Genomic DNA, 24,206 nt, shown 5'->3' on the forward strand with positions numbered 1-24,206 from the left:
AACGAACGAGAGAGAGAGAGAGGAAGGGACGAACGAGAGAGAGGAGGAAGGGACGAACGAGAGAGAGGAGGGGGGACGAACGAACGAGAGAGAGAGGGGGGGACGAACGAACGAGAGAGAGAGGGGGGGACGAACGAACGAGAGAGAGCGGGGACGAGAGAGCGGGGACGAACGAACGAAAGAGAGGGGGGACGAACGAACGAAAGAGAGGGGGGACGAACGAACGAAAGAGAGGGGGGACGAACGAACGAGAGAGAGGAGGGGGGGATGAACGAACGAGAGAGAGGAGGGGGGTGAACGAACGAGAGAGAGGGGGATGAATGAACGAGAGAGGGGGGACGAACTAACGAGAGAGGTGAACGAACGAGAGAGAGAGGGGGACGAATGAACGAGAGAGAGAGAGGGGGGGATGAACGAGAGAGAGAGAGGGGGGATGGACGAACGAGAGAGAGGGGGGATGAACGAACGAGAGAGAGGAGGGGGGACGAACGAACGAGAGAGAGGGGGGACGAACGAACGAGAGAGAGGGGGGACGAACGAACGAGAGAGAGGGGGGACGAACGAACGAACGAGAGAGAGGAGGGGGGACGAAACGAAACGAACGAGAGAGAGGGGGGACGAAACGAACGAGAGAGAGGGGGAACGAACGAAGAGAGAGAGGGGGGAACGAACGAGAGAGAGAGAGGGGGGGACGAACGAGAGAGAGGGGGAGGGAACGAACGAGAGAGAGAGAGGGGGAATGAACGAGAGAGAGAGGGGTGAACGAACGAACGAGAGAGAGGGGGGAACGAACGAGAGAGAGGGGGGAACGAACGAACGAGAGAGAGAGGGGGGAACGAACGAACGAGAGAGAGAGGGGAGAACGAACGAACGAGAGAGAGAAGGGGGAACGAACGAACGAGAGAGAGGAAGGGACGAACGAGAGAGAGAGAGAGGAAGGGACGAACGAACGAACGAGAGAGAGAGAGAGGAGGAGCGAGAGGAGGAGAGAGAGATATTCCAAGAGCGAGCAAACGATTCAGAGGGAGAGAGCGAACGATTCAGAGGGAGAGAGCGAACGATTCAGAGGGAGAGAGCGAACGATTCAGAGGGAGAGAGCGAACGATTCAGAGGGAGAGAGCGAACGATTCAGAGGGAGAGAGCGAACGATTCAGAGGGAGAGAGCGAACGATTCAGAGGGAACGAGCGAACGATTCAGAGGGAGACAGCGAACGATTCAGAGGGAGAGAGCGAACGATTCAGAGGGAGAGAGCGAACGATTCAGAGGGAGAGAGCGAACGATTCAGAGGGAGAGAGCGAACGATTCAGAGGGAGAGGAGCGAGCGAACGATTCAGAGGGAGAGAGCGAGCGAACGATTCAGAGGGAGAGAGCGAGCGAACGATTCAGAGGGAGAGAGCGAGCGAACGATTCAGAGGGAGAGAGCGAACGAACGATCCGTAGAGAGATCTGTAGAGAGAGAGAGAGCGCGAACGAACGATCCGTAGAGAGAGAGGGCACGGATCGACGAACGATCCGTAGAGAGAGAGAGGGCGCGGACCGACGAACGATCCGTAGAGAGTGGGGGGGACGAACGAACGAGAGAGAGAGGGGGGGACGAACGAACGAGAGAGGGGGATGAACGAACGAGAGAGAGGGGGACGAAAGAAAACAAGAGAGAGAGAGGGGGACGAACGAGAGAGAGAGAGGGGGACGAACGAACGAGAGAGAGGGGGGACCAACGAACGAGAGAGAGAGAGGGGACGAAACGAACGAGAGAGAGAGGGGCAACGAACAGAGAGAGAGGGGGGACGAACGAACGAGAGAGGAGGGGGACGAACGAACGAGAGAGGAGGGGGACGAACGAACGAGAGAGAGAGGGGGACGAACGAACGAGAGAGAGAGGGGGACGAACGAACGAGAGAGGAGGGGGGACGAACGAACGAGAGAGAGGGGGGGGGACGAACGAACGAGAGAGAGGAGGGGGGACGAACGACGAGAGAGGAGGGGGACGAACGAGAGGGAGGGTGAACGAACGAGAGAGAGAGAGGGGACGAATGAACGAGAGGGGGACGAATGAACGAAAGAGAGGGGGGACGAACGAACGAAAGAGAGGGGGGATGAACGAACGAGAGAGGAGGGGGGATGAACGAACGAGAGAGGAGGGGGGATGAACGAACGAGAGAGGAGGGGGGATGAAACGAACGAGAGAGAGGAGGGGGGATGAACGAACCAGAGAGAGAGGGGGATGAACGAACGAGAGAGAGAGGGGACGAAAACGAACGAGAGAGAGGGGACAACGAACGAGAGAGAGAGGGGGCAAACGAACGAAGCGAGAGAGGAGGGGGACAAACGAAACGAGAGAGAGGAGGGGGACGAACGAGAGGGAGGGTGAAACGAACGAGAGAGAGAGAGGGACGAATGAAACGAGAGGGGGACGAATGAACGAGAGGGGGGACGAATGAACGAAAGAGAGGGGGGATGAACGAACGAGAGAGGAGGGGGGATGAACGAACGAGAGAGAGGAGGGGGGATGAACGAACGAGAGAGAGGAGGGACGAACGAACGAGAGAGAGAGGGGGACGAACGAACGAGAGAGAGAGGGGGACTAAACGAACGAGAGAGAGAGGGGGGACGAATGAACGAGAGAGAGAGGGGACGAATGAACGAGAGAGAGAGGGGACGAATGAACGAGAGAGAGAGAGGGGGATGAACGAATCGAGAGAGAGGAGGGGGACGTAACGAACGAGAGAGAGGAGGGGGGGGACGAAACGAGAGGGGAGGGTGAAACGAACAGAGAGAGAGAGGGGGACGAATGAACGAGAGGGGGACAACGAACGAAAAAAGAGGGGGGATGAAACGAACGAGAGAGGAGGGGGGATGAAACGAACGAGAGAGAGGGGGATGAACGAACGAGAGAGAGGAGGGGGATGAACGAACGAGAGAGGGGGGGGACGAACGAGAGAGAGAGGGGGACGAATGAACGAGAGAGAGAGGGGGACGAACGAACGAGAGAGAGAGGGGGACGAATGAACGAGAGAGAGAGAGAGGGGGGATGAACGAACGAGAGAGAGGGGATGAACGAACGAGAGAGAGGAGGGGGGGACGAACGAGAGAGAGGAGGGGGGGACGAACGAACGAGAGGGGGGGGGGCTAACGAGAGAGGGGGGACAACGAACGAGAGGGGGATGAACGAAACGAGAGAGAGGAGGGGGATGAACGAACGAGAGAGAGGAGGGGGGTGAACGAACGAGAGAGAGGGGGATGAATGAACGAGAGAGGGGGGACTTAACGAACGAGAGAGGGTGAACGAACGAGAGAGAGATGGGGACGAATGAACGAGAGAGAGAGAGGGGGATGAACGAGAGAGAGAGGGGGATGAACGAACGAGAGAGGGGGGACGAACGAACGAGAGAGAGGAGGGGGACGAACGAATCCAGAGAGAGGAGGGGGACGAAACGAACGAGAGAGAGGAGGGAGGGACGCAAGCGAGAGAGGAGGGGGACGAACGAACGAGAGAGAGGAGGGAGGGACGAACGCAGAGAGAGAGGGGGACGAACGAACGAGAGAGGAGGGGGACGAACCGAAACGCAGAGAGAGGAGGGGACCAAACGAACGAGAGAGAGGGGGACGAACGAACGAGAGAGAGGGGGGTAACGAACGAGAGAGAGAGAGGGGGGGAACGAACGAGAGAGAGAGAGTGGGAACGAACGAGAGAGAGAGGGGGGGACGAACGAACGAGAGAGAGGAGGGGGGGACGAACGAACGAGAGAGAGGAGGGGGACGAACGAGAGGGAGGGTGAACGAACGAGAGAGAGAGAGGGGGGACGAATGAACGAGAGGGGGGACGAATGAACGAGAGGGGGGACGAATGAACGAGAGGGGGGACGAATGAACGAGAGGGGGGACGAATGAACGAAAGAGAGGGGGGATGAACGAACGAGAGAGGAGGGGGGGATGAACGAACGAGAGAGAGGGGGATGAACGAACGAGAGAGAGGAGGGGGGATGAACGAACGAGAGAGGGGGGGATGAACGAACGAGAGAGAGAGGGGGACGAACGAACGAGAGAGAGAGGGGGACGAACGAACGAGAGAGAGAGGGGGGACGAATGAACGAGAGAGAGAGGGGGACGAATGAACGAGAGAGAGAGGGGGACGAATGAACGAGAGAGAGAGAGGGGGGGATGAACGAACGAGAGAGAGGAGGGGGGGACGAACGAACGAGAGAGAGGAGGGGGGGACGAACGAGAGGGAGGGTGAACGAACGAGAGAGAGAGAGGGGGGACGAATGAACGAGAGGGGGGACGAACGAACGAAAAAGAGGGGGGATGAACGAACGAGAGGAGGGGGGATGAAACGAACGAGAGAGAGGGGGGATGAACGAACGAGAGAGAGGAGGGGGATGAACGAACGAGAGAGGGGGGACGAACGAACGAGAGAGAGAGGGGGACGAAACGAGAGAGAGAGGGGGGACGAATGAACGAGAGAGAGAGGGACGAACGAACGAGAGAGAGAGGGGGGACGAATGAACGAGAGAGAGAGAGAGGGGGATGAAACGAACGAGAGAGAGGGATGAAACGAACGAGAGAGAGGAGGGGGACGAACGAGAGAGAGGAGGGGGACGAAACGAACGAGAGGGGGCGAAACGAGAGAGGGGGGACTAACGAACGCAGAGGGGGGATGAAACGAACGAGAGAGAGGAGGGGGGATGAAACGAACGAGAGAGAGGAGGGGGGTGAAACGAACGAGAGAGAGGGGGATGAATGAACGAGAGAGGGGGGGACGAACGAACGAGAGAGGTGAACGAACGAGAGAGAGATGGGGACGAATGAACGAGAGAGAGAGGGGGGGATGAACGAGAGAGAGAGAGGGGGGGATGAACGAACGAGAGAGGGGGGGACGAACGAACGAGAGAGAGGAGGGGGGACGAACGAACGAGAGAGAGGAGGGGGGACGAACGAACGAGAGAGAGGAGGGAGGGACGAACGAGAGAGAGGAGGGGGGACGAACGAACGAGAGAGGAGGGGGACGAACGAACGAGAGAGAGGAGGGGGGACGAACGAACGAGAGAGAGGGGGGGACGAAACGAACGAGAGAGAGGGGGTAACTAACGAGAGAGAGAGAGGGGGGGAACGAACGAGAGAGAGAGAGTGGGAACGAACGAGAGAGAGAGAGGGGGAACGAACGAACGAGAGAGAGGTGAACGAACGAACGAGAGAGAGGGGGAACGAACGAACGAGAGAGAGAGGGGGGAACGAACGAACGAGAGAGAGAGGGGGAACGAACGAACGAGAGAGAGAGGGGGAACGAACGAACGAGAGAGAGGAAGGGATGAACGAGAGAGAGAGAGAGGAAGGGACGAACGAACGAACGAGAGAGAGAGAGAGAGAGAGGAGGAGCGAGAGGAGGGGAGAGAGATATTCCAAGAGCGAGCAAACGATTCAGAGGGAGAGAGCGAACGATTCAGAGGGAGAGAGCGAACGATTCAGAGGGAGAGAGCGAACGATTCAGAGGGAGAGAGCGAACGATTCAGAGGGAGAGAGCGAACGATTCAGAGGGAGAGAGCGAACGATTCAGAGGGAGAGAGCGAACGATTCAGAGGGAGAGAGCGAACGATTGAGGGAGAGAGCGAACGATTGAGGGAGAGAGCGAACGATTCAGAGGGAGAGCGAGAGCGGGAACGATTCCAGAGAGGGAGAGAGAATGACTAACTAAAGGAAGAGTTAAAGGGAGAATTTGGAGAAGTAGAAGTGACCGAGAGAGAGAAAAGGAAATGTGTGGTGAATACCTCCTTGTCAGTCAGGTCATATCCAACTCACTTAGTGAAGCCAGATTTGATTGACTGTACAAAGAGTCGAATGAACGAGAGGGGGGACGAACGAACGAAAGAGGGGGGACGAACGAACGAGAGAGGAGGGGGGATGAACGAACGAGAGAGAGGGGGATGAACGAACGAGAGAGAGGAGGGGGGGATGAACGAGAGAGAGGGGGATGAATGAACGAGAGAGGGGGGGACGAACGAACGAGAGAGAGGTGAACGAACGAGAGAGAGAGGGACGAATGAACGAGAGAGAGAGGGGGACGAATGAACGAGAGAGAGAGGGGGACGAATGAACGAGAGAGAGAGAGGGGGATGAAACGAACGAGAGAGAGGGGGGATGAAACGAACGAGAGAGAGGGGGACGAACGAACGAGAGAGAGGAGGGGACGAACGAGAGAGAGGAGGGGGGACGAACGAACGAACGAGAGAGAGGGGAGCGAAACGAGAGAGAGAGGGGGATGAACGAACGAGAGAGAGAGAGGGGGGATGAAACGAACGAGAGAGAGGAGGGGGGATGAACGAACGAGAGAGAGGGGAACGAACGAATGAGAGAGAGAGGGGGACGAACGAACGAGAGAGAGGGGGGGACGAACGAACGAGAGAGAGGGGGGGGACGGACGAACGAATGAGAGAGAGAGAGGGGGGACGAACGAGAGGGGGTGAACGAACGAGAGAGAGAGGGAGACGAACGAACGAGAGAGGGGGGGACGAACGAACGAAAGAGAGGGGGGGACGAACGAACGAAAGAGAGGGGGGACGAACGAACGAAAGAGAGGGGGACGAACGAACGAAAGAGAGGGGGGACGAACGAAAGAGAGGGGGGCGAAACGAACGAAAAGAGAGGGGGGACGAACGAACCAGAGAGAGAGAGGGGGACAACGAAACGAGAGAGAGAGGGGGGACGAAACGAACGAGAGAGAGGGGACGAAACGAACGAGAGAGGGGGGACGAACGAACGAGAGAGAGAGGGGGACGAACCAAACGAGAGAGAGGGGGGACGAACGAGAGCGAGAGAGAGGTGGGGACGAACGAGAGAGAGGGGGACGAACGAACCCAGAGAGAGAGAGGGGACGAACGAGAGAGAGGGGGGACGAACGAACGAGAGAGAGAGGGGGAACGAACGAACCAGAGAGAGGGGGGACGAAACGAACGAGAGAGAGAGGGGGGAAACGAACGAACCAGAGAGAGAGGGGGAACGAAACGAACGAGAGAGAGGGGGCGAACGAACGCAGAGAGGGGGGAAACGAACAAGAGAGAGGGGGAAACGAACGAACGAGAGAGAGAGGGGGGAAACGAACGAGAGAGAGAGAGGGGGAACGATCTAACGAACGAACGAGAGAGAGAGGGGGAAACGAACGAACGAGAGAGCGAGGGGGGAACGAACGAACGAGAGAGAGAGGGGGGAACGAACGAACGAGAGAGAGAGAGAGAGAGGAACGAACGAACGAACGAACGAGAGAGAGAGAGAGAGGAAGGGACGAACGAACGAACGAGAGAGAGAGAGAGGAGGGGACGAACGAACGAACGAGAGAGAGAGAGAGGAGGGGACGAACGAACGAGAGAGAGAGCGAGATAGAGGCAACGATTCAGATGGAGAGCGAGAGCGGGAACGATTCCAGAGAGGGAAAGAGAATGACTAACTAAAGGAAGAGTTAAAGGGAGAATTTGGAGAAGTAGAAGTGACCGAGAGAGAGAAAAGGAAATGTGTGGTGAATACCTCCTTGTCAGTCAGGTCATATCCAACTCACTTAGTGAAGCCAGATTTGATTGACTGTACAAAGAGTCTCTGCCAGTACATTAAGACATGAAGGAATCCTATTCTATCCAGGATTGAAATCTCTGACCCAGTCCCTATGTCTCAAGGAGTAGGTTGCTATTATTTGCAGAATGAGGAAGAGCGAGAATTGGAGCCCGTTAGCATTTGTATCCATTGATTGGCATGTTGTTGTTTCTGACTCAAAATCTGAAGAAAAATAGAAAGATTTATTCAGCCTTCCATTTAACTATCAAGAGCAACATTAATATGGAAATAGAAATGATTCAGACTGACAGATTTCTAGGGCACAGTACAGCACATGTCTGGGTCGCTCCCAGGTCGACCATCACCACCCCAAGAGTCATGGTTGCCATGCCATCTATTTGCGTCGTCGTGGGCGATTCCTCGGCGGAGGTGCTAATTTGTTAATATTCCTTCCGAGAGGCGTCTTAATTAGGTTTGTAAGATTCATGCCTAATTTAGTTATTATGCGCAGGATGAATGAACTAATGAACGTTCCAGGATTTCAGATCACTCCGCACTTCCTACTTCACGGATGATTATTATTTTTTTATGTGAATTAATTGTTGGTGGGTTAACCTTGCGCTCATTCGTTTAATCATTGGAAATGGTCTGGAATTTTCTCTTTAACAGCTTATTGCAGAGGGTCTGTATTTACAGTGATAATGTAGAGTAAAAAAACGAAAAACATAATCATAATATATTTTTTCCCGATCGACTTTGAAATGACTAAAACCAAATGGAAACTGTGTAGAAATAATGAACCTCAATTTATCGTCTCTTCTCTCTGTCCAGCTTGCTAACAGTAATCCAAACGAAAACTTGACAGTCGGGGAGCTTAGAAAATTCCAAAAGCAATAGATGAGGAATATGTTTTGCAAAGTTTGACGGCAAGGAAATATAGTACATTTTAAGTGCAGCCCTCCGGGCCTCGGGGAAGACTGAATGCAGCCTGCGGGGAAAATGAGTTTGACACCCCTGATCTATATAAAAACCATCTAGTTTCCAATCAAGAGAATGTTGGCATAGAAGGCGTAACTATGGCCCGTGGTCTGGTCAAGCAGTAATGTTCTCTTCTACGGAACCATATACAGTTGAAGTCAGAAGTTTACATACACTTAGGTTGGAGTCATTAAAACTCGTTTTTCAACCACTCCACACATTTCTTGTTAACAAACTATAGTTTTGGCAAGTTGGTTAGGACATCTACTTTCTGCATGACACAAGTAATTTTTCCAACAATTGTTTACAGACAGATTATTTCACTTATAATTCACTGTATCACAATTCCAGTGGGTCAGAAGTTTACATACACTAATTTGACTGTGCCTTTAAACAGCTTGGAAAATTCCAGAAAATGATGTCATGGCTTTAGAAGCTTCTGATAGGCTAATTGACATAATTTGAGTCAATTGGAGGTGTACCTGTGGATGTATTTCAATGCCTACCTTCAAACTCAGTGCCTCTTTGTTTGACATCATGGGAAAAACAAAATAAATCAGCCAAGACCTCAGAAAAAAAATTGTAGACCTCCACAAGTCTGGTTCATCCTTGGGAGCAATTTCCAAACGCCTGAAAGTACCACGTTCATCTGTACAAACAATAGTACGCAAGTATAAACACCATGGAACCACGCAGCCGTCATACCGCTCAGGAAGGAGACGCGTTCTGTCTCCTAGAGATGAACGTACTTTAGTGCAAAAAGTGCAAATCAATCCCAGAACAACAGCAAAGGACCTTGTGAAGATGCTGGAGGAAACCGGTACAAAAGTATCTATATCCACAGTAAAACTAGTCCTATATCGACATAACCTGAAAAGCCGCTCAACAAGGAAGAAGCCACTGCTCCAAAAGTGCCATTAAAAAACCAGAATATGGTTTGCAACTGCACATGGGGACAAAGATCGTACTTTTTGGAGAAATGTCCTCTGGTCTGATGAAACAAAAATAGAACTGTTTGGCCATAATGACCATCCTTATGTTTGGAGGAAAAATGGGGTTGCTTGTAAGCCGAAGAACACCATCCCAACCGTGAAGCACGGGGGTGGCAGCATCATGCTGTGGGGGTGCTTTGCTGCAGGAGGGACTGGTGCACTTCACAAAATAGATGGCATCATGAGGAAGGAAAATTATGTGGATATATTGAAGCAACATCTCAAGACATCAGTCAGGAAGTTAAAGCTTGGTCGCAAATGGGTCTTCCAAATGGACAATGACCCCAAGCATACTTCCAAAGTTGTGGCAAAATGGCTTAAGGACAACAAAGTCAAGGTATTGGAGTGGCCATCACAAAGCCCTGACCTCAATCCTATAGAAAGTTTGTGGGCAGAACTGAAAAAGTGTGTGCGAGCAAGGAGGCCTACAAACCTGACTCAGTTACACCAGCTCTGTCAGGAGGAATGGGCCAAAATTCACCCAACTTATTGTTGGAAGGTTGTGGATGGCTACCCGAAACGTTTGACCCAAGTAAAAAAAATGTAAAGGCAATCCTACCAAATACTAATTGAGTGTATGTAAACTTCTGGCCCACTCGGAATGTGATGAAATAAATAAAATCTGAAATAAATCATTCTCTCTACTATTATTCTGACATTTCACATTCTTAAAATTAAGTGGTGATCCTAACTGACCTAAGACAGGGAATTTTTACTATGATTAAATGTCAGGAATTGTGAAAAACTGAGTTTAAATGAATTTGGCTAAGGTTTATGTAAACTTCCGACTTCAACTGTACATTCCCCTCCCGCAGCGGGGATCCCGGTTCGATCCCCACTTCAGCGCTACACATTTCTCATCCCTCTATTAATCTGCTCCCATCTTTTCACAAATAAAATAAAAATACGTAAGGAGTTCAGATTTCCATTAACTAAAAACAATTTTGCTTTCCCACAGATTCCGGCAGACCATCCTGTTAGAGACCATCAGTGGCAGGCTCCCCTATAAGTCAAAGCTGTCCTCTCTAGCCTTTCCTCTGTTTGTGTCCACAGGGATGGTTCAGTCCAGGTCAGGTGTTTGTGCTGGATGAGTACTGCGCCCGCTACGGTGTGAGGGGCTGCCACCGCCACCTCAGCTACCTCCGGGACCTGATGGACTACTCTGAGAACAACACCCTGGTCGACCCAACCCTTCTACATTACAGCTATGCCTTCTGCGCCTCCCACATCCATGGCAATAGGTACGTACATCAACAAGCTCCACAAACTAGTTACATAAGTGTTGTACTAAAGCAACTACAGGTTTTTGCTTTTACTGTTTGCTGAACTGAAATGTTGTCTCCGGAGCTCAGATGGTCAATTTTAAGATTATTTTAATTTAATCTAAAACCAGTGAAAAGACTCATCCCACTGGACAAAAACTGGTTGAATCAATGTGGGAAATTAATTGGATTTGCAAAAAGTCATCAACATGAGGGCATTTCGTCTTGTTTTCACCCAACTTTTAACCTAAATACAATGACATTATTCATTTCTACACACTTTCTCAAACTATATATGTTTGAGGGTTGTCATTTAGATTTAACCAAATATCCAAGGTTTTTACACACAGAAAAATATTCATGACCACCAAATAATTATAATGAAATATAATCTTATTTTCAAGACATTAGTTGGTACAGTACTTTTCTCAAAAGCACAAGTCATTTGTTTCTTGTGTTTAGTCTGATATGAGCAGTATACCTTGGCCACTTGTCGGCTTAACAGCTCCACTCTGTTTCCCTCTTACTGAAGGCATCCGCATGCTTCCCATTATATATGATTACATTTTGTGAAACGTTTGTTTGTTTTCGGGGATTTTTTTTTCGGTTGTTCGTGCACACAACATTTTTTCCCTGAGGTAAGCCGAAGTTCGGTAGCCGACGTCTGCGACTTGAAGTGTTTGTCGTCATTCAACGAGACAACTACTTTTCATGCAACATTTGACTAAGACCTCTGCAAAAACTTCCAAATTAATTACAGATTTCTTGAGTTACTGTATCTTAGATTCATTCTGACTATTTTGAGGAAGTGTATACTGGCTACGGTGTCTCGAGGGACCAACAATACTATTTCCGCTTTTCAAGCGAAGTTATTTTAAGGGAGAATGGGAGGCACAGACGTTCACTTCGTCTAGCCGAGTTCTGCTAGGAGCAGTATGCAGACGCCTTTACTGTTCTCTTACGGCTATTAGTTTCCCACTTACCTCAAATAACCCCATGCTTGACTTTCCCTGTGATAAATGCTAATATATGTGCTTTCTCTCTTTGTTGAGTAATTTAGCCAATTAGAGACCATAATGATTAGCCTCTGAGTAATCACCATGTATAAAAAGGGGAGATTGCTGGAACTGGCTTTTTGTCAGTTGGAGTTCTAATTTGAATAATTGATGCCTATTCAGTGCTCTGATGCTGCCAGAGAGGGTGTGGAAGGGAGTGGAAGAAGGCATCGGGTAGCATAAGGCCACAGACAAAGATGGAGGTAGCTTTATGCAACAGCCTTATACAATCTGTAACTTACTTGTCTTTGTAAATGAAAAGGGGTGGGTCTTGGCGAATGTAACATTTATTTTAAATTATATAAAAAATCTGTCAGATCTGCCATATACAAAACCCATGCCTTTTCCTTGTGATGTGTGTGTGCACCCTTGCATTTTGGGGTTAGCCTTTGCACTTTGAGACCAATAGTTGTCAAAGAACTGGTTGATTTTGAGTGTACTATTTCCTTATCAGAGCTGTCATTTTTTAGCTGTCATAGGTTAGATGCTGTTGCACAAAATTACATTTCCGCCAGTACATTTCCCTGTACGTAGTCTTTCATAATCACACTCTTTGTACAATGGTTGTGAAAAGGACTTGTGATTTCTGGAAAAAAGTGTTCCTTGAAAAGGGGACACTTGCTAACTTTGTGACAACTTTCTGTGGATCACTGGTTTTGATTGGCAGATGACGAAAGAGTGGACTCATTGAGCTTTGTCACCAACATGGGTCCGTGCAGGTGTGGCTCCAATCTTCATGGAGACAGGTGTGTTTGGAGTGGAGCAAGGTTACAGGAGCCCATGGCAAGGGGAGTGAAAGGGCAGCACTGTATGTAGTTACGAGCCGTGTGAAGAGTGACAGCGGACACATCATCTTCTGCTCACCTCCTTCTCACCTGTCACTTCATATCCCCCGCCTCTCAGAGCCGTCCGGCTCTCATGGGCTCGGAATGTGACAGGAGCTTTTACTTCTGACTCCCCATGCCACCCGTCCTGTCTCTCCTAACTGCCAGCCATGTCTGTTCCCCATGCTGCTAAAGGGAGGTGACACACACGGTGCGCTGCCACGCGTGGCCACCGCCTCACCGTCAGATGACGCCCACTCCGTCGGATGTGATTTACCCAGAAATCCGGAGGTTTGGAGCGTGGTCGAAGACGACAGTCATCACTTACAGATGAGCCGTATCCACTGTAAACACCCTGACATGAAACTACAGATGTCCCGACAAGACTGCAGTAACCTACAGCCCCATCCTGGAGCCTGTTAACCCTTTGTGAGTGGGGGTCAGCGTTTAGCCCCAACTCAAACACGCTTGCTTCATTAAGCATCAACAATGCGTCTACCCTCGACAAGCTGTCGCACCGCTCCCAACTCTGACGTGTGCAGCCAAGCATGACAGGAAGTTTGATTGGATTTGATAGCAGTTGGAGAAAAGCTACTGTGGGAAGCCAGTTACAAGCACAGGGGTTCTACTTGAGATTTTAATGGCCTATCAGGGTATTTTCAATTTGGCCTGGTGCCAACTTTTTGTTGTTAACAAGGCAGGCTTAGAGTGCTCATATCCTTGCAACACTTTGAATGTTACAAGGATACCAACATAGAGATGGTATGTATCAGAGGACTGAACAACTGAAGTGACAGTCTGTTCTTTGTCCGACTCCATACCACATAACTGTCAGTATTGATCAACCGTGCAATCTGATGTTTTGCTTGTGTTAATGTGTCTATATTTGTATAAGGCATGTTCCCTTTGCTAAATGAACAGATTCCTTATCCTTGTCAATAGAATTTCAGCAACTGGTCAGCTCACAGGACCCATGGGCTTGGGCTGGGGCTAAGGCCTAGTGCAGGGATCATCAACTAGATTCAGCCATGGACAGATTTTTTGTCTTGAGCGGATGGTTGGGGTAGCAGAACATTATTACAAATAATTTGTAAACTGCAAGAAGCCCAAACAGATATCATATTTAACTAAAACATAATAAATTCAAACCTTGCTTACATTTGTATACGATCACGTGTCTCTCTCTTATCCGTGGGAATACTTGTGAACAGAGTTCCAAAATTAAAATCACTTGGAGCTGATTTCCTGGTGTTTTTTACAGTATTTTATGTCCAATAATGAAAATGATAAATAATAAAAAATATATATGTTTACTTTTTTTTGCTAAAACCACAATGGCCCGCGGGCCGCTGTTGGGGAACCTTGGCCTAGTGTATGACCAAAGAATGGGGAGGGAGGGCTGCCTGACATGGCCCTTGTATCTTCATCTGGACATTTGGGCTGGAGTGTGAGGGAGGAACAGAACAAGAAATCCACTCCCTTCTTTTTACCACGACATGAAAGAAAATGTCCTTGCCCATCCCAAGAGTGAGCACACTCGCCCACCCCTCCATAGGACTATCCTTTTAGTGTTCCTTTGGGATTAGCTGGTGCTTGTTAAAGGGGGTGGCAGCAGGGGGGAGTTAATGAATTGACAGATTTAAGGAACAACAGGGTTTACAAGTAGTCCTTACAAATGTTGTTGTGAAGAGAGGGCTGTTTTTCATTGTAGACCAGGGCTTTTGGGGATTGAACGGAGAGAAATTGAATTGAAGGCCTGATGTTCAGACACAATACAATACAAGCTTTCATTGTCACTCCATTTCTTGAGATTCTTTTTTATGGAGTCCTTTATGACAGCTAATTACCTTTTTACATTTCTAATGTGAGGTTTATTATTTTACTCTAAAACCAGGCACATGTTTGATTGGATGGTTTACACTCGAATTTATTCCAGAATTACCTTAGTTAGCTTTTTTTCTAAGTCTCTTGGCAGAGTAAAAACAGACAAAAAACAACAAACAATTAGTAAATGCTTCATAATTAAATTGCAATTTACAATTCAGTTTCTCTGTTTCAACTTCAAGTTACGAATATTGTTGCAGATGCATCTCGTTCTCCCCTGCTAGAGGCTAATACATCATGTTCAGGGTCTCACTGCATAGGCTTTTATAAGCACAACTCATTACCACAGACAACCTCTCCCCCCTCCTCTTGGCGAAAGCGAGTGTCGTTTTGAGGCAGCGCCTTTCTCTTTCAGCTGAAAGAAGCCCAGGAAGTCAAGGTTAGCAGTCCGGGTAGTGATTGCATTTTCTTCTCTTTCCCCAGAGTGCCTATTAATGGGAAAGCAAGAAGGGAATGGAAGCTTTACAAACATTAAAGGGGCAATCTGTGATTGCTACATCCATTTGTTGACTTTTAAATTAATTGTATATAGCCATTGATTCTTGAGAAATATAACTTAAATAAATGAGCAACTGTCTAATAATAATATTATAATAATATGCCATTTAGCAGACGCTTTTATCCAAAGCGACTTACAGTCATGTGTGCATACATTTTACGTATGGGTGGTCCCGGGGATCAAACCCACTACCCTGGCGTTACAAGCGCCATGCTCTACCAATTGAGCTACAGAGGACCACCCATACGAACCCAATCAGAACCCAAAATATAAGCTTGTTTTTTTTAACATTGTTTGTAAACAATGTAATTCTAAACAAACACTGTGTATTTTCAAAACATGGTTAAAACTATAATTTTGATTTCATGGATGGTCAGTCCTTGCATCCATAACCCAGTCTATGAATTTCAGTGGTTACTTTACTCCAGCCCCATCCCTCAGCTGTTTACCCAAAATGGTGGTGGGGTGTCTGCTTTGTTGTTGTTTGAACTGCAGATTGCCCCTATAATGAAATGCTCATCAAACTTTTGTGTGTTTTTTTTCAGGCCGGATGGGATAGGCTCTGTCACTGAGGAAGAGAGAGAACAGTTTGAGGACATAAGAAGCCGTCTCCTGTGTCTATTGGACAACCAGATCATCCATTTTAGGTACTACTTCCTCTACGATTGACATGATTACAAACAATGGTATGTAGGCTTCATGACATTTTGTCAGTAATGCACTAGTAACTGAGTATAATAAGAACCTTGCATACATTTAACCCCCTAAGGTCTAATTAGCATAATCAAAAAATCCCCATAACAATCTGTCAGTTTAAGCTAGAGATATGTTTTTTCACAAAATCCCAATCGTCTGTAGAGTCCGAATGGTTTGGCCTACAAACTATTATGACCCCTCTATGGAAAGCGGTTTGGGACTCGTCTGAAGTCGGTACAGCCGATCTGCCAACTTCTGTCTGTAGTGTCTGAACAGTTTGGGCTACACACTACATGTCGGTTGTTTTGCTCTAGGACGCCCACAGGCCTCACAAGACTCGTCTGAAAGTCCCCTGGTACCAGTTGAAAGAAATTAATGGATGTATATATGGACACTGTTTAGTGCCAAAGGGGGTTAAATACATGTAAAAATAAAATGTTTCCTGATATCTCTAAGAAATAGGACAGACACTTCAGAACAAACTTCCTTAAGATTGTTTTGGGGGGACTATCTGTTGTTCTATGTAGTGAATCTGTTATTCAATGCGTTTGTATGGGCTAATAGCAGTAAGGGCAAAACATTTTTTTCATCAAATAACCCCTCCCCTGGCTTAGACAGGGCTTAGACTCGTATGGGTTGAACAGGTGCAAAATTGGGTATATTGGATTCTTAGTCCTCCCTACATCTGTGAGCTGCTATTCACCATTATTGCCTTGTATGGCCTTATTGTCAGGGCCGTGGACACAGATTCAGACCTTGAAGGATGGTTTGTTCAATGAACTTGCCCCATTCATATCCCTGAACTTTGGTGTTTCAAGCCCCTTCATCCCTGTGAAGGGCCCTCCATCTGGCGCCAAGGAGGAGAGAGGGTGGATGGGGACATGGAGTTGGCAGAGGGCTGTTGAAAGCAGCAAGAGTCATTAGCAACACTCCTCAACGAGAGGCTAATGGCAGTAAACAATAGCCTAGACAATTTTGGGATTATGCTGATAAGCAGCAAACCGGAGCGGGGTGCGTATAGTTTGTTTAGGATTAAAGGGGAACACAGCGAAGTTGATTAAGAGCTATTAGTGGTTTGGTAATTCCTCACCACGCACTAAGAAGGGACACGTTTGACGGCGAACACCTCAAATCCACTTTAAAATATGATATCCACATTTAGGAGAGATGTTGTCCGGTAGTTCAGCTTGTTACCAGTCAAGAGGACCAGAGTCCCCAGAGAATGTGTGGTCATGGGCATGGGGTATGTATTGGCTGGTGCAATCAAATTTCCCCTCTGGGGGATTAATAAAGTACTATCTTAACTTATCTTATTTGCCTCCCACTTCTGACCTCTACTTTGTTGAGGCTTCATCACCCACAGTTTAACCTACATATTTGTGCCGATCAGTGTCTTATCTGTAGTCAATAGATGTCCTGCATTATGTAATGCATTGGCTTCCTTTCATGCATTAAAGGGCAAATCCACCAATAAACTATCTTATGGTATTTGTTTCATTAGTCCATTGTTGACATAGTGCCAAAATGTTTTGCTTGTCAGCAATCAAGTTTTCAAGATATGTAACTTTCAAAATACAGAAATCATCCCCCGTATGATGCGTCGTGATGCAAAACGCAGTTAAGCATTCCCACAGTATCGTCCTTGTTCTTAAGAAATGAGGGTGTAGATGCACTGTCCACTCACACTTGTGTCCACAGGTACTGTTTCCCCTTTGGCCGACCAGATGGCGCCCTCAAAGCGACACTCTCCCTGCTAGAAAGGGTATGTTTTGCTGAAAAAGTCAGACTATTGTTATTCTTTTGAGTCTACAGGTCTCTGCATTCCGTTACTCATACTGCATATGGCTGTGTAGACAAGAATGTGTTGCGTTATCCTTGTGGCCTTCCACTATAAACAGGTTTTGGGTCACTCTTGTAAGGAACTAGAAGTCCGTTTGCCGTTAGGTTTGCTGAGTCTGTTTTGGTGGATTCTAGGTTTTGATGAAGGACATCACCACTCCGGTTCCTCCTGATGAGATGAAGAAGGTGGTCAAAAAATGTCTGGAGAAAGCTGCCCTCATCAACTACTCCCAGTTGACTCAATACGCTCAGATCGAGGGTTTGTGCAAGCCCGGCTCACACATGTGGTGATATTACATGTCTCTGTGTTTGGGCTTTGTTCAAGTATATGCACATGCTGTTGGTTTGTTAGTGTTCTTAATAGAGTGTACTGGGTGGCGGGTAGTGTTTTAGTGTATCTGTGTGCTGGTGTCACAGTGCTGGCATGTTTGTGTGTGCTTAATGTCACAGCTGATGCTCAGGCTGCCCCGGAGAAGAGATTGGAGGACATGATGCGACTGGGAGAACTTTGTATTGAGGTCCTGCAGCAGAATGATGAGCACCATTCCGAGGTAGGGCCATTCTGCCATACTAATGGCGTCACCCCTACCACACACACACACACTCTCACCGTTACAAACTCAATGTGCACCAGGGTTGGGGTCGATTCTGAATTGAGTTGTGGATTGCTCATTAATTCCAATTCAAATCTTGAATTTGAATTGAATTGTCCACAACCCACAGGAAGTATAATTTTAATTAAAGGAAGTAGAATCTAATTCAATGAAATTCTAATGGCTTATTTATTCTATCACCATAGTCATGTTTATTTTGACATCATGTATGGTTACCACTACCATGTAGCATAAGGTTGAAACGTTTCATTTTTAAAACTCATTCTCCTAAAACAATTGTAAATAATGACAGTGGTCTGGAAATATTCTAAGGTCATGTTGTGGGTTGTCGGTAATAATTCTTATACCACAGCATTGTTGAATACTTGTTTCTGATTTGCTAGAAGGGCATTATAGAGTGTGCATTACATTTAAATATGTTTTTAAATCAGAAAACATTTTATTTCCTAGAATGCATTAGATCAAACACTTCAGTACAACAAAGAAAAATACTGTTTGAAATCTCTGAGTTATAATCAAACTAATATTTGAAATGGTATGTGTATTGTTTGCATTAATGATAAGCGGCATATCCTTTTGATAAAAGATTTGTCAAATGAATGAGACTCTTGTTTCACGTCTCAGTTGAATTGCTTTGAGTTCAATTCTACTTAAATTCAAATTCAATTCAAATTCTGCTTCCTATGGGATGTGGTCAATTAAAATTAATTGTTAAGTTGAAAAATTCCGAATTGACCCCAATACTGATTTGCACAGAGCTTTAGCATCACAACACTTAGAACAGTGTACTCAATCACAGTATAAGTCACAAAACATAATATACAGATCAGAAATCAAGTATTTTAAGAATAGTTACAGTACTTCCCCCTTCATGAAAACTGTCACTAATCATGCAAATGTCACTAATTTTAGCAAAGCGTGCCTTTCAAGAATTCAGAATACCTTTTTTGCTGTCAGTATATGCCTCCTCAAAACCACAACTTAACTCTTGTCACAGATAAATATTTCTGTTTTGTATTTGTATTTATTATGGATCCCCATCAGCTGCTGCCAAGGCAGCAGCTACTCTTCCTGGGGTGCAGCAAAATTAAGGCAGTTATACATTTTCAGCAGATTTCACAACATATTAAGTGTGTGCCCTCAGGCCTCTACTCTACTACCACATATCTATAACACAAAATCCATGTGTACATGTGTGTATGTTAAAATGTGTTTGTATGCATGTGTCTATGTTTGTGTTACTTCACAGTCCCCGCTGTTCCATAAGGTGTATTTTGATCTGTTTTTTAAAATTTAATTTCAATGCTGGCCTGAGTTACTTGATGTGGAATAGAGTTCCATGTAGTCATGGCTCTATGTAGTACTGTGCGCCTCCCATAGTCTGTTCTGGACTTGGGGACTGTGAAGAGACCTCTGGAGGCATGTCTTGTGGGGTATGCATGGGTGTCCGAGCTGTGTGCCAGTAGTTCAAACAAACAGTGCATTCAACATGTCAATACCTCTCACAAATACAAGTAGTGATGAAGTCAATCTCTCCTCCACTTTGAGCCAGGAGAGATTTGTATTTATTTATTTATTTATTTTACCTTTATTTAACTAGGAAAGTCAGTTAAGAACAAATTGTTATTTACAATGACGGCCTACACCGGCCAAACCCGGACGACGCTGCCTTAAACCATTAAAGTAGTTGGCAATATCAGTGGGTTTTGTGATGAATGAGCCATCTGATTCAATGAATGATGGAACGGAGTTTGCCTTTTTGGACCTCCAAAGCTTTCTACTATCATTCAGTTTAGTCACAGGATTTTTCAATATGCAGTACGTTTGCCAGTCGGTTGTACAGCCAGACCTATATGCCATCTCTTTTGCCTCATCTCTCTCAACCATACTATTTTTCAATTCCTCATCAATCCATGGGAATTTAACCGTTTTTACAGTCATTTTCTTAATGGGTGCATGCTTATTAGTAACTGGGATAAGCAATTTCATAAATGTGTCAAGTGCAGCGTCTGGTTGCTCGTCATTACACAACACAGACCAACAAATATTCTTCACATCAACAACATAGGAATCACTACAAAACTTATTGTATGACCTCTTATACACAATATTAGGCCCAGCCTTTGGAACTTGGGTTTTCCTAGATATGCCTACTATATTGTGATCACTACATCCTATTGATTTGGATACTGCTTTCAAGCTAATTTCTGCTGCATTAGTAAAGATATGATCAATACATGTTGATGATTTCATTCCTGTACTGTTTGTAACTACCCTGGTAGGTTGATTGATAACCTGAACCAGGTTGCAAGCACTAGTTACAGTTTGAAGCTTTCTCTTGAGTGGGCAGCCTGATGAAAGCCAGTCAATATTTAAATCACCCAGAAAGTATAACTCTCAATTGATATCACATATATTATCAAGCATTTCACACGTTATCCAGATACTGACTGTTAGCACTTGGTGATCTATAGCCATATTACTTCAACAGTAATTAACATTAGATCCTTTCTAAGCTTTACAGGAATGTGGTTCTGAATATAGACCACAAACCCTCCCCCGTTGACATTTCTGTATTTTCTGTAAATGTTATAACCTTGTATTGCTACCACTGTATCATCAAAGGTATTATCTAAGTGAGTTTCAGAGATAGTCAGAATATGAATGTCATCTGTTACTAGCAAATTATTGATTTCATGAACCTTGATTCTTAAGCTACATATGTTAACGTGGGTGATTTTTAACACTTTTCTGGGATGTTTGATTATTTTTCTTGCTTTACTGGGAAGCTTAGCAGAGGAAGACATACTCTGGTTATTTGTATTAGTGCAGGGGGAGCTGCACACAGTGGACTTCCGACTAGGGCACACCACCTCAGTGCTAACAGTATCACTCTGGTTCATAGGCATATGATTACTGCATACAATAGCTGTAGGATCTAATCAAATCAAATCACATTTTATTGGCCACATGTGCCGACTACAACAGGTGCAGACATTACAGTGAAATGCTTACTTACAGCCCTTAACCAACAGTGCATTTATTTTTAATAAAAAAGTAAAGTAAAACGACAACAAAAAAGTGTTGAGAAAAAAAGAGCAGAAGTAAAATAAAATAACAGTAGGGAGGCTATATATACAGGGGGGTACCGGTGCAGAGTCAATGTGCGGGGGCACCGGCTAATTGAGGTAGTTGAAGTAATATGTACATGTGGGTAGAGTTAAAGTGACTATGCATAAATAATTAAGAGTAGCAGCAGTGTAAAAATATGGGTTGGGGGTGGGGGGGCAGTGCAAATAGTCCAGGTAGCCATGATTAGCTGTTCAGGAGTCTTATGGCTTGGGGGTAGAAGCTGTTGAGAAGTCTTTTGGACCTAGACTTGGCACTCCGGTACCGCTTGCCGTGCGGTAGCAGAGAGAACAGTCTATGACTAGGGTGGCTGGAGTCTTTGACAATTTTGAGGGCCTTCCTCTGACACCGCCTGGTATAGAGGTCCTGGATGGCAGGAAGCTTGGCCCCAGTGATGTACTGGGCCATACGCACTACCCTCTGTAGTGCCTTGCGGTCGGAGGCCGAGCAGTTGCCATACCAGGTGGTGATGCAACCAGTCAGGATGCTCTCGATGGTGCAGCTGTAGAATTTTTTTGAGGATCTGAGGACCCATGCCAAATCTTTTCAGTCTCCTGAGGGGGAATAGGCTTTGTCGTGCCCTCTTCACGACTGTCTTGGTGTGTTTGGACCATGACAGTTCGTTGGTGATGTGGACACCAAGGAACTTGAAGCTCTCAACCTGTTCCACTACAGCCCTGTCGATGAGAATGGGGGCGTGCTCAGTACGCTTTTTTTCCCTGTAGTCCACAATCATCTCCTTTGTCTTGGTCACGTTGAGGGAGAGGTTGTTATCCTGGCACCACACGGCCAGGTCTCTGACCTCCTCCCTATAGGCTGTCTCATCGTTGTCGGTGATCAGGCCTACCACTGTTGTCGTCGGCAAACTTAATGATGGTGTTTGAGTCGTGTCTGGCCATGCAGTCATGGGTGAACAGGGAGTACAGGAGGGGACTGAGCACGCACCCCTGAGGGGCCCCCGTGTTGAGGATCAGTGTGGCAGATATGTTGTTACCTACCCTTACCACCTGGGGGCGGCCCGTCAGGAAGTCCAGGATGTCCAGGATCCAGTTGCAGAGGGAGATGTTTAGTCCCAGAATCCTTAGCTTAGTGATGAGCTTTGAGGGCACTATGGTGTTGAATGCTGAGCTGTAGTCAATGAATAGCATTCTCACATACGTGTTCCTCTTGTCCAGGTGGGACAGGGCAGTGTGGAGTGCAATAGAGATTGCATCATCTGTGGATCTGTTGGGGCGGTATGCAAATTGGAGTGGGTCTAGGGTTTCTGGGATAATGGTGTTGATGTGAGCCATGACCAGCCTTTCAAAGCACTTCATGGCTACAGACGTCAGTGCTATGGGTCGGTAGTCATTTAGGCAGGTTATCTTGGTGTCCTTGGGCACGGGGACTGCTTGAAACATGTTGGTATTACAGACTCAGTCAGGGACATGTTGAAAATGTCAGTGAAGACACTTGCCAGTTGGTCAGCACATGCTCGGAGTACAGGTCCTGGTAATCCGTCTGGCCCTGCGGCCTTGTGAATGTTGACCTGCTTAAAAGTCTTACTCACATTGGCTACGGAGAGCGTGATCACATAGTCATCCGGAACAGCTGGTGCTCTCATGCATGCTTCAGTGTTGCTTGCCTCGAAGCGAGCATAGAAGTGGTTTAGCTCGTCTGGAAGTCTTGTGTCACTGGGCAGCTCGCGGCTGTGCTTCCCTTTGTAGTCTGTCAAGTTTTCAAGCACTGCCACATCCGACGAGCTTCAGAGCCAGTGTAGTACGATTCAATCTTAGTCCTGTATTGACTCTTTGCCTGTTTGATGGTTCGTCGGAGGGCATAGCGGGATTTCTTATATGCGTCCGGGTTAGAGTCCCGCTCCTTGAAAGCGGCAGCTCTACCCTTTAGCTCAGTGCGGATGTTGCCTGTAATCCATGGCTTCTGGTTGGGGTATGTACGTACGGTCACTGTGGGGACGACATCATCGATGCACTTATTGATGAAGCCAGTGACTGATGTGGTGTACTCCTCAATGCTATCTGAAGAATCCCGGAACATGTTCCAGTCTTTGCTAGCAAAAAATTCCTGTAGCTTAGCATCTGCGTCATCTGACCCCTTTTTTATTAACCGAGTCACTGGTGCTTCCTGCTTTAGTTTTTGCTTATAAGCAGGAATCGGGAGGATAGAGTTATGGTCAGATTTGCCAAATGGAGGGCGAGGGAAAGCTTTGTATGCGTCTCTGTGTGTGGAGTAAAGGTGGTCTAGAGTTTTTTTTCCTCTGGTTGCACATTTAACATGCTGGCAGAGGCGTTCCGGGCAGTAAGAGTCACACAAATTAGGTTATTTACATTGTGTCTTCCAACGCCCCTAGGATAATGTACATTTGCTGAATCATTATGACAACTCAGCGACACAATGGTAGGGATTAAATGAGCTGGACTTGGGTCATTGATAAGTAATTGTCTCAACGCAGCCTTATAATGCTGTGAAAGGATCCAGGAACCCAAATGATTTGATCAGTTGAAATGCATCCTTGGATGCTGTTATCTTATTATTTTTCTTATGATGATTCCTGCCTGTGCCACGCCAGAAAAAATTGATCATTTAACTAATAACTTTTAACCACTTATTATTATTATTATTATTGTGGAGCTGTTTGTTTCTATCCTGGGTCTGCGTTGGCAGCTGTGTGCCAACGTGGAAGGTGACACATCAAGTGCCAACACTGTAGTAAAGTCTCGGCGAGCAGAGATGAAAACAACGCCCACAGCCCAAATGCACAGGTCGCTCTATGGTACTGTGTAAAACTGATCATTCATAGGTGTTGAGGCGTCCATGAACACCACATACAGTGCATTCGGAAAGTATTCAGACCCCTTGACTTTTTCCACATTTTGTTACATTACAGCCTTATT

The 24,206-nt window shown here is 47.0% G+C and overlaps 1 protein-coding gene across 6 annotated transcripts in view; it reads left to right on the forward strand.

The window, feature by feature from the left end:
* Positions 1 to 24,206, forward strand: part of cadps2 (Ca++-dependent secretion activator 2) — a 221,895-nt gene that overhangs the window by 142,742 nt on the left and 54,947 nt on the right. For all 6 annotated transcript variants that reach the window (XM_041849500.2, XM_041849501.2, XM_041849504.2 and 3 more), the window contains exons 13-17: positions 10,564 to 10,751; positions 15,580 to 15,681; positions 17,429 to 17,492; positions 17,705 to 17,828; positions 18,020 to 18,120. In XM_041849500.2, the coding sequence (XP_041705434.2) occupies positions 10,564 to 10,751; positions 15,580 to 15,681; positions 17,429 to 17,492; positions 17,705 to 17,828; positions 18,020 to 18,120 (579 nt within the window). The remainder of the gene's footprint in view (positions 1 to 10,563; positions 10,752 to 15,579; positions 15,682 to 17,428; positions 17,493 to 17,704; positions 17,829 to 18,019; positions 18,121 to 24,206) is intronic.

Source organism: Coregonus clupeaformis, chromosome 26 (genome assembly GCF_020615455.1).
Source record: "Coregonus clupeaformis isolate EN_2021a chromosome 26, ASM2061545v1, whole genome shotgun sequence".
NCBI lineage: Eukaryota > Metazoa > Chordata > Actinopteri > Salmoniformes > Salmonidae > Coregonus > Coregonus clupeaformis.